General features: G+C 49.7%; 1 protein-coding gene across 1 annotated transcript; it reads left to right on the top strand.

Moving 5' to 3' along the window:
- The first annotated feature begins 1,271 nt into the window (after nt 1-1,271).
- c19h9orf72 (chromosome 19 C9orf72 homolog) lies at nt 1,272-8,596 on the top strand. The gene is made up of 10 exons (XM_023353290.1): nt 1,272-1,777; nt 2,468-2,950; nt 4,248-4,343; nt 4,431-4,495; nt 4,926-4,998; nt 5,384-5,500; nt 5,575-5,810; nt 5,927-5,984; nt 7,515-7,624; nt 7,955-8,596. The coding sequence occupies exons 2-10, from the start codon at nt 2,504-2,506 to the stop codon at nt 8,139-8,141; spliced, it is 1,389 nt and encodes a 462-aa protein (XP_023209058.1). The 5' UTR covers nt 1,272-1,777; nt 2,468-2,503; the 3' UTR covers nt 8,142-8,596.
- The last annotated feature ends 1,171 nt before the right edge of the window (nt 8,597-9,767 follow it).

Raw genomic sequence — 9,767 nt, 5'->3', positions numbered from 1 at the left:
TCGGGCGGGCCGTTCCTCCCAACCACGCCCCTCCAGGTCTCACTGTCATCGCCCACGTGAGCGTTGAAGTCCCCCAGCAGAACAAGGGAGTCCCCAGGAGGAGCACTCTCCAGTACCCCCTCTAAGGACTCCAAAAAGGGTGGGTAATCTGAACTGTCGTTCGGTCCGTAAGCACAAACGACAGTCAGAACCCGTCCCCCCACCCGTAGGCGGAGGGATGCTACCCTCTCGTTCACCGGGGTAAACCCCAACGTACAGGCGCCGAGATGGGGAGCAACAAGTATGCCCACTCCTGCCCGACGTCTCTCACCCTGGGCAACTCCAGAGTGGAAGTATATCCAGCCCCTCTCAAGGAGGCTGGTTCCAGAACCAGAGCCATGCGTCGAGGTGAGACCGACTATTTCTAGCCGGAACCTCTCAACCTCACACACTAGCTCCGGCTCCTTCCCCACCAGAGAGGTGACATTCCACGTCCCAAGAGCCAGTTTCTGCAGCCGAGGATCGGACCGCCAGGGTCCCCTCCCTTGGCCGCCACCCATCACACAGTGCACCCGACCCCTTTGGCCCCTCCCACGGGTGGTGGGCCCATGGGAGGGGGGGCCCATGTTTCCTCTTCGGGCTGAGCCCGGCCGGGCTCCATGGGTAAAAGCCCGGCCACCAGACGTTCGCCATCGTGCCCCCCCTCCAGGCCTGGCTCCAGAGTGGGGCCCCGGTGACCCGCGTCCGGGCGAGGGAACACCAAGTCCAAGGTTTTCCTTCGTCATTGGGGTCTTCGGGCTGTGCTTTGTCTGGTCCCTCGCCTAGGACCTGTCTGCCTTGGGTGACCCTACCAGGGGCATGAAGCCCCAGACAGCATAGCTCCTGGGATCATTGGGGCCCTCAAACCCCTCCACCACGATAAGGTGGCAGCCCAAGGAGGAGACATGGTATTAATACTTAGAAATTAACTGTTAGGGGTTTCAATCTTCTATTTTGCATTAGTTTTACACCATCGCAGATGCTGGCCTCCGGCAGGTCTCCCCCCAACTGCCTGCAGGACTGCTAATTTATGGCTCTGTGTTCTGGCCGGGCAGCAAGAGGCCCCATTTAGTGATCTGCATTCTGACCCCTGTCTGTCCGGTTCAAAACAAGAGTATCAAACATACCCTTTTTACACCTGCGTAAGATTAACTGTATTAAGTACTAAAATAATCATTTTTCCTTAACACCACCCACTTGTCACATGATCAACGTTTGTTTCCTCCTGCCTGCTGTTATAGAGCAGCTTTTATCCGAACTGGAGAAAACATGAAGCCGACACTGAAAGGCTGTGTAAACAGGTCAGTTCACCCCGCTGCTTCCCAGAAGGACGGATTTACGGGTAGCACAGATAAACCTGTTGGAACCTTTTGTTCATGTTTCTGGTGCGTCGGTAAACCTGACGTACCGTCACTAACAGCATACATGCTTTTAAACTGAACTGCACCATCAGGAGATGAAACCTAAAGGCGAACCCGTCCAGTTCTGTGGCAGTTAAACCCATTTATTTAGATTTTTAGTTATTTATGGTCCGGGAACTGATTCTAAAAGTGACATCATCATGATTCCCGGTGCACCGCGTTGCCTCGACCAGCAGAGGCCGCTGCGCCGCCTGGACGCTGACGTCATGTGACGTACGAGGAAAAGTGAAAACAGCACAACAAACCAGCAGGCAGCTAGCCACCGTTAAACTGGAGGTTATCAGGAGGGGCAGGACCCAGCTGCAGTTCGGCGGTTCGGTTCGGAAAGGACAGGAAAGGTGAGTCAGAACCATGTGATCCGCTTCCTGTTGGCTTGTTGCTTTAACTCTCATTTTGACCGTTTTTACGCTCATCAGTACGCAGGTCACGTGTTTAGGATCCATTTAAATTAAAGCTAATTTAAAGGATTAAATCCAAAATGTTCCGCCTCAGCGGACTCATAGTTTCCATCTATAATCTGTGATTTTAATCTGTCGGGATGATGCAGATTATGTCAGCACAGGAACCGAACTGTGTAGAAAAGACTCCGTCTGCTGAATCAGCAGCAGAACCGGGAAGTTCTGCTTTTCTTTATGGTCTCTGGTTCCGGCTCAGCTGACTGCAGGGAGTTCTCTCTGCTCACTTTCACTTCCCCCCCTGCTGCTTTCATTTCTGTCCCCATCCCAGACCTTCCTCTGACGTCACCAACACCTCCATGAAGCTCCGCCTCCTTGACTCCTCCCACATCGTCTGTCCAACATTCTGAGCGTCTCCTCCTTCTGCAGGACTTCCGTCTGGAGGCAAAGATTTTACTGGTTGGGACAAATATGGACAGATCTGATACATGAGTACACATCAGTTTGTCCATCTTTATGTCCATCCATGTTGAAGTCTGAACTCTGACACCTGTCCCAGAGGACGGAGACGTTTGGTCATGTGGACATGTCTTCTGAGTCCAACTGATTTTATAATCTTCATTTTCTGTTAAGGCTGTAGCTAAATTAGAGGGAGACGTCTCCGGTCAAATGTCCTCCGGCTGTCCCCCCCAGTCCCCGGCCGTAGCAAAGACAGAGGTAGCGGTGGAGGGAGAGTGCCCCCTGCTGGCCGCCACCTTCGCCTACTGGGACAACATCCTGGGGCCTCGCGTGCGCCACATGTGGTCGCCGCGCGGCGAGCAGCCGATGTCGCTGAGCGACGGCGAGGTCACCTTCCTGGCCAACCACACGCTGAACGGAGAGATCCTGCGCAACGCCGAGTGCGGCGCCGTGGACGTCAAGTTCTTCGTCTTGGCAGAGAAAGGTGTCATCATCGTGTCTCTGATCTTCGACGGCGAGCTGAAGGGCGACAAGAACACGTGCGCCCTGTCCGTCATCCTGCCGCAGACCGAGCTGGCCTTCTACCTGCCGCTGCACGCCGCCTGCGTGGAGCGGCTCACACACGGCATCCGCAAAGGACGCATCTGGATGCAGAAGGTTTGGGGAGAACTTTAGCGTTAGTTGTCTGTAAACACTGTGTTGCATTAGCGCTTTAGCTTTAGCGTTAGCTGTCTGTAAACACTGTGTTGCTTTAGCGCTTTAGCATTAGTTGTCTGTAAACACTGTGTTGCATTAGCGCTTTAGCTTTAGCGTTAGCTGTCTGTAAACACTGTGTTGCTTTAGCGCTTTAGCATTAGCTGTCTGTAAACACTGTGTTACTCTAGCGCTTTAGCATTAGTTGTCTGTAAACACTGTGTTGCTTTAGCGCTTTAGCATTAGCTGTCTGTAAACACTGTGTTGCTTTAGCGCTTTAGCATTAGCTGTCTGTGAACACTGTGTTGCTTTAGTGCTTTAGCGTTAGCTGTCTGTAAACACTGTGTTGCTTTAGTGCTTTAGCGTTAGCTGTCTGTAAACACTGTGTTGCTTTAGCGCTTTAGCATTAGCTGGCAGTAAACACTGTGTTGCTTTAGTGCTTTAGCGTTAGCTGTCTGTAAACACTGTGTTGCTTTAGCGCTTTAGCATTAGCTGTCTGTAAACACTGTGTTGCTTTAGCGCTTTAGCGTTAGCTGTCTGTAAACACCGTGTTGCTTTAGCATTAGTTGTCTGTAAACACTGTGTTGCTTTAGCGCTTTAGCATTAGCTGTCTGTAAACACTGTGTTGCTTTAGCGCGTTAGCTGTCTGTAAACACTGTGTTGCTTTACTGCTTTAGCGTTAGCTGTCTGTAAACACTGTGTTACTTTAGCGCTTTAGCATTAGCTGGCAGTAAACACTGTGTTGCTTTAGCGCTTTAGCATTAGCTGTCTGTAAACACTGTGTTGCTTTAGCGCTTTAGCATTAGCTGTCTGTAAACACTGTGTTGCTTTAGCGCTTTAGCGTTAGCTGTCTGTGAACACTGTGTTGCTTTAGTGCTTTAGCGTTAGCTGTCTGTGAACACTGTGTTGCTTTAGTGCTTTAGCGTTAGCTGTCTGTGAACACTGTGTTGCTTTAGCGCTTTAGCGTTAGCTGTCTGTGAACACTGTGTTGCTTTAGCGCTTTAGCGTTAGCTGTCTGTAAACACTGTGTTGCTTTAGCGCTTTAGCGTTAGCTGTCTGTAAACACTGTGTTGCTTTAGCGCTTTAGCATTAGCTGGCAGTAAACACTGTGTTGCTTTGCGTTAGCTTCCGCTCAGTACCGTGTTTTTCGTCTCTGAGTCGATGTTAAGTTTTTCTCCATTGTCCATAAACCTGGTCAGAACCTGATCAGAACCGGGTTGCTGTGTGAAGCTCATGGTTTCTTGCTCCCTGTAACTTTCAGGGCTACAACATCATCTCAGTGCTGAGCCTGGAGATCGCCCCCATCATGGAGCTGCTGGCCTCCATGAAGTCTCACTGCGTGCCTGAAGAAATAGACGTAAGCTGAGATCTGGTGCTTGGTTTTATTTTCTAGCATTTAAATCAGGTTTTCTCTGATCTGGACGGTTTGTTTCCTGTGGAGCAGATCAGAGACACCGTGCTAAATGATGACGACATCGGGGACAGCTGCCATGAGGGCTTCCTCCACAAGTAAGCCTAATGGAGACAGATGACAAACAATGGTCGTTTAACACCTGTCAGCCACCTGATGATGAGTGATGGCGCTCTCCCAGCTCAGCTTCTCCCCAGAGAAACCGAGACGGAGGAATCGCCCGCCAGTGAGCAGGAGCCCAGCTTTAGAGCCTTAAATGGGCACAGCTGAGAGGATTTGTGGGCTTGGCCTTCTGTGATGATTTAAAAAGTCATTTCAAAGTGTCTTTTAGCTCCAGACTGGGATTAACAGCAGGACAAGACCAAATATGTGACCATAGAAAACCAGCCTGAGATGACTTGTTCATCTGCTCCACACATCCAGATCCCCAGACTCACTGACTGCAGTTAGCACTGTAGAATGGCTCATTTGATTAGCAGAGCTACTTGGATACTAACTGGCTCTAATTTCCAAGCATCTGTCTTCCAGAGCCATCAGCTCCCATCTGCAGACGTGCGGCTGCTCCATCGTGGTCGGAAGCAACCCAGAGAAAGTAAACAAGGTGAGTTTACTGGAACCAACCGCGTGTAAACGCATCACCGGGCTCACCCCTGCTAACCTGCTAATGCGCTAACAGCACATCTAATTTAAATAGTGTGGTACCTTACTGTTAGCTTCTGCTAAACACCATTTTAGAATAGCACTAGCCTTTACTAAATACCATGTTAGCATAGCGCTATGGCATTAGCTTTTGTGAAATGCTATAGCACCATGCACTGCAGTGTTAGCTTCTGCTAACGGTGTGGAACGCTGTTCTGCTGATGCTACCACATATCCTAGCAGCCGAGCCAAACTGGACCCAACTGGTTCTGGATGGACCTGGAGACTTAAAAACCTCTGAGTGGATATTCCTCCAGTTTTCTGAGGTTCTGCTCATGTGTCACCAGATCGTCCGGACGCTCTGCCTGTTCCTGACTCCAGCTGAGAGGAAGTGTTCCCGCCTCTGCCGGGCCAGCTCCTCCTTCAAGTACGACACGGGTCTGTTCGTCCAGGGACTCCTGAAGGTATCTGCCGGCGCCGCGTGGTTCTGCAGGCCCGCTTTGACCCGCTGTCTGACGCTGCCGCTGTCTGCTTCCAGGATTCCACCGGCAGCTTCGTGCTGCCGTTCCGCCAGGTGCTGTACGCGCCGTACCCGACCACGCACATCGACGTGGACATCAACACCGTGAAGCAGATGCCGCCGTGCCACGAACACACCTTCAACCAGCGGCGCTACATGCGCTCTGAGCTCAACACGCTGTGGAAGACCGACAGCGAGGACGACATCCCGCCGGAAACCGTGATCCACACAGACGAAACCTTCACCCCGGACCTGTAAGCTCTCCCTAAGCCCCACCCCAAACTCTTAAATCCCACCCCAATCTGTAAGCCCCGCCCCCGGGTGTTTATTTGATAGGTAACCAATGAGATGTTCGTCCTTCATTTCCCAGGAACATCTTCCAGGATGTCTTGCATACCGACACGTTGGTCAGATCCTTCATAGACGAGGTGAGACGTTTTTATTGAGGGAGTTATGAAACATGAAACTGCTGCTGCAAGTTACTCAGCAGGCTGTTGCTAGGTAACCACAAACCAGGCTGTTCCTTGGTAACCAAAGAGTGAGTTAGTTGGCTGATTCCACCAACCTGGCTTGGCTGAGAGGTTGAGCAGTTCTTTCCTCTGCCTACATCACCCAGAATGCTGTGCGGTTCTGGATCAGAGTTCACTAAATATTATCTATTGATTCTGATCACATCCGTCCATGTTCTTCCTGCCTTATCCCATTGGAGTCATTGGGGTGCTGGTCTCCAGCTGTCAACAGGTGAGAGGCGGGGTCACCTGGTCAGGTCACCAGTCCATCGCCAGGGCAACACAGAGACACACAGGACAAACAACCACACTCACACCTAGGGAGAATTTAGAGAGACCAATTAACCTGACAGTCATGCTTTTGGACTGTGGGAGGAAGAACCCACCATGCACAGGGGGAACATGCTAACTCCATGCAGAAAGACCCCAGGCCGGGAATCGAACCCAGGACCTTCTTGCTGCAAGGCAACAGTGCTACCAACTGCTCCACTGTCACAATAGACATAATCACATGTCTATTGTGACATGCAGTATATTATTATTGTTTTTTTCTCCCCTCCAGGGGGTCTTTTGTCGGCTCTAGTGTCCCTTAAATGACAGCAGGCTGACAGGAAACGGGGGAAGACATGCGGCAACTGTCGCCGGGTCTGGGAATCGAACCCGCGACGGCCGCGTCGAGGACTCAAGGCCTCCAAATGTGGGTCACGCTATCCGCTACGCCACCACGGCACGCCCCATATATTATTATTAAATGATTGAAATTAACTATAGTTGATAAAAAATAGTTTTAATCTGCAGGTGTCAGAAACCATGTTGACTCCAGAAAACCAATTAACCTGGTAGTTAGCTAAGTGGGAGTTAACTAGGTGGTAGTTGGCTAACTGGTAGTTAGCTAAGTGGTAATTAGCTAGCCCGGGGGTGACCTAAGCTATGTGGCTAGCTATGTAGTAGTTAGCTAAGTGGTAGTTAGCTAAGTGGTAGTTAGCTAAGTGGTAGTTAGCTAGCTTAGTCATCCAGCGGCCTGCTGTGTTTTGAAGTTAAAAAAATACTTAAAGTTGGGAGGAAATTGTAAAACACCACCAGGTAATTATGTGTTATTGGAAGATATTATTAATAATACCTAGACACCAACTATAAAGTCTTAAAACAAGAAAAAAAACTTGAAATACATAAAGTAGTGCCTAGACTGGTGGCTGCCAGGCTGATAATCCACTGGGAGAAACCAGACAGGAAAAACATCCAGGGGCCTCAGAGCTTTTCTGATTGACCAAGATCAACCAGTTAAAACTGGGAAAACTGGACAGGTTGGGGCTGGTGCCTGTTCTAATTGCCATGGCAACACCGGCCTGACCTGTTGTGAAGGGCAGGAAGCAGAAGCTGCTGCCAAACGAACAGAAACAGTTTGATGTGTTGAACTGAATAATTGAGGCTGCTGCCTCTTTCCTCCAGGTGTTCCTGCTGAAGCCCGGCCTGGCCCTCAGGAGCTCCTACCTGGCCCAGTTCCTGCTGCTGCTGCACCGCAAGGCGCTCACGCTGCTCAAGTACATCGAGGACGAGACGTAAGAGGCCGCACGGCGGGGGCAGCGTCATGCTGCGGACACGTCTGAAACCTGGCAGGACGATGACCTGCGACCCTGGTGGGGTTTATCCCCTCTGACCGGGGGTCCGTAGTGCGGCTCGTGGGCCATTTGTGGCCCTTAGGCTGATGTTTTTGCGGCCCGATCCAGATTTGTTCCCCAGCACCAGAAGTTGTAAATAAAAACCTTTTGGTTTTAAATCAGGACAAACTGATCAGAAACAAACATGAATCTGTTACCAGTAGAAATTATTGATCTTTAGTTATTGAATATGTATTAAGCTGATCAAACCGAGCTGACCTCTGTTCACAGGCAGAAAGGGAAGAAGCCGTTCCGGGCCCTCCGGAACCTGAAGGCGGACCTGGACCTGAAGGCCGAGGGGGACCTGAACATCGTCATGGCGATGGCCGAGAAGCTGAGGGCAGGGCTTCACTCCTTCGTGTTCGGGAAGCCGTTCTACACCAGCGTGCAGGAGAGGGACGTGCTCATGAGCTTCTGACCCCGCCAGGTCAAACCGGGTCTAACCGGGTCGGACCGGGTTCTGGTCCAGTATTCAGACGGCTGGTTCTGACTGAAGTTGGTAGCTTCCTTCGTCTCCAGGAACCAGAATTCGGTCTGATGTTAACTTGGATTTAAGCTGATATTTATTTTAAATGTGCTGAAGTTGGGAGACAACTGGAGCTTTTTAATATTTTATAATCATGAATAATTTAAATTATGACGAGTTATTAAACTCCGGCTCAACTGTGAGCCAAACATTTAAAGTTTATAGACGATAAATCAGCAAAGCTGCTGAGATGAAAAGCTTCACATTCTGTTCTGCCGTTCTCTGATTGGCTGTCAGGACCTGAGCTGTTTCATGTTTTATCTTATTTTGTCGATGTTTTTCTCAGCTGTTTGTTTTCTGTCCATCAGCAAGAAACGTTTCAGGAATAAAGGTTAAATAAAACATCAGAACTGTTTACTTCCTTTGTAGCTGAACTGAATCCAACCAACCAACCAGTCATCCATCCGTCTTTCAGTCATTTAATTTTTGAACTTTTCTCCAGTTCGGTCCTCACTGGTTGTGGTTTCCACACAGAACCACCAGCTCTGAATGTAGAATCCCAATTAGAAGTTAAAACATGAAACTCGTCAGTAATGAAACTGCAGTTTTCCATCCCAGCGTCCCTGAAGAGTCGCGCTAAAAGCGCCTCACCTTCCACAACAGCCTGAGTATATTTACATTTCCTCTGAGATCCTTCAGTGCTGCATATTTAAACTAAGACAAGCTGCTAATTATGTAGAAAGTCTGCAGCAGCGACGTCCTTCAGGACTTCAGCAGACAGAAAGCTGCTAATGCTGTTAGCGCTGCTCAGAGCCGGACGTCCGTCAGGGAGCAGGCGGGTCTGAAGGACAACTTAACTGCTTACAGGTTTAACAAACACCCAGGAGGGTTAGCAAATAAACAGCAGCTCTAAGTCCTTCTGCTGATGGACCAAAGATGGCGCCCAAATGCACTTAGGAGAATTTAAACCTCCTCGGGGGACAGCAGCCTCAGCTTGGTGCAGAGAAAACACTTATTAATTAAAGCACTAAGCTCAGACTATGATTCAGATTAGTTTAAAAAGTTTCTCTCTAAGGAAAACCAGCAGAGCGTCCTGATGCTGCAGCATTCACTCCTCCTGGCCAACAGGGGGCGACAGAGTACAATCCCTCATTCTCAGCATGCACGCAGCGACAGCAGAGAGAAAAAACTTTGAGCCACTTCAGAGCACAACATCTGTATTTTCAAAATAATTCACTAAAGACAGAAAATACTTGCTATATAATGAATACAGGAGTATATTGGGATCACTGCTGCCACCACGTGTTTTGGAGGGGAAGTGCTTGTTCCAGAGTCGTGCACCAACTGGCTCCGCCCCGTTACTGGGAAGAAACCTCCAGCAGAACCAGAACCAGCTGCCACACAAAACAACCCAGAAGGCGTGATCCAGGAGAACTTTCTGCTAAAGAAAAGCGAAGCATTAATGGCAGCAGCAGCTTCAGCTCTGAGTCAGTTTAACGGCTGGAAACTCCACCGTCTCCAAGCAGCAGTTTACTTTGCAGGCAGTGAAGAACAACTGCAGATAAAATTACAAAAAAA

This window comes from Xiphophorus maculatus, chromosome 19, assembly GCF_002775205.1.
Source record: "Xiphophorus maculatus strain JP 163 A chromosome 19, X_maculatus-5.0-male, whole genome shotgun sequence".
In the NCBI taxonomy this organism is placed as follows: domain Eukaryota; kingdom Metazoa; phylum Chordata; class Actinopteri; order Cyprinodontiformes; family Poeciliidae; genus Xiphophorus; species Xiphophorus maculatus.
The sequence above is the reverse complement of the archived record's forward strand: the minus strand, read 5'-3'. Positions and strand labels throughout refer to the sequence as shown.

Excerpts from the sequence above, each read along its gene's own strand:
- c19h9orf72 (XM_023353290.1), top strand. The coding sequence starts at position 2,504 with ATGTCCTCCGGCTGTCCCCCCCAGTCCCCGGCCGTAGCAAAGACAGAG. Across the intron at positions 4,344-4,430 it reads GCGTGCCTGAAGAAATAGAC|ATCAGAGACACCGTGCTAAA; the intron begins GTAAGCTGAGAT and ends CCTGTGGAGCAG. Across the intron at positions 7,625-7,954 it reads AAGTACATCGAGGACGAGAC|GCAGAAAGGGAAGAAGCCGT; the intron begins GTAAGAGGCCGC and ends CTCTGTTCACAG.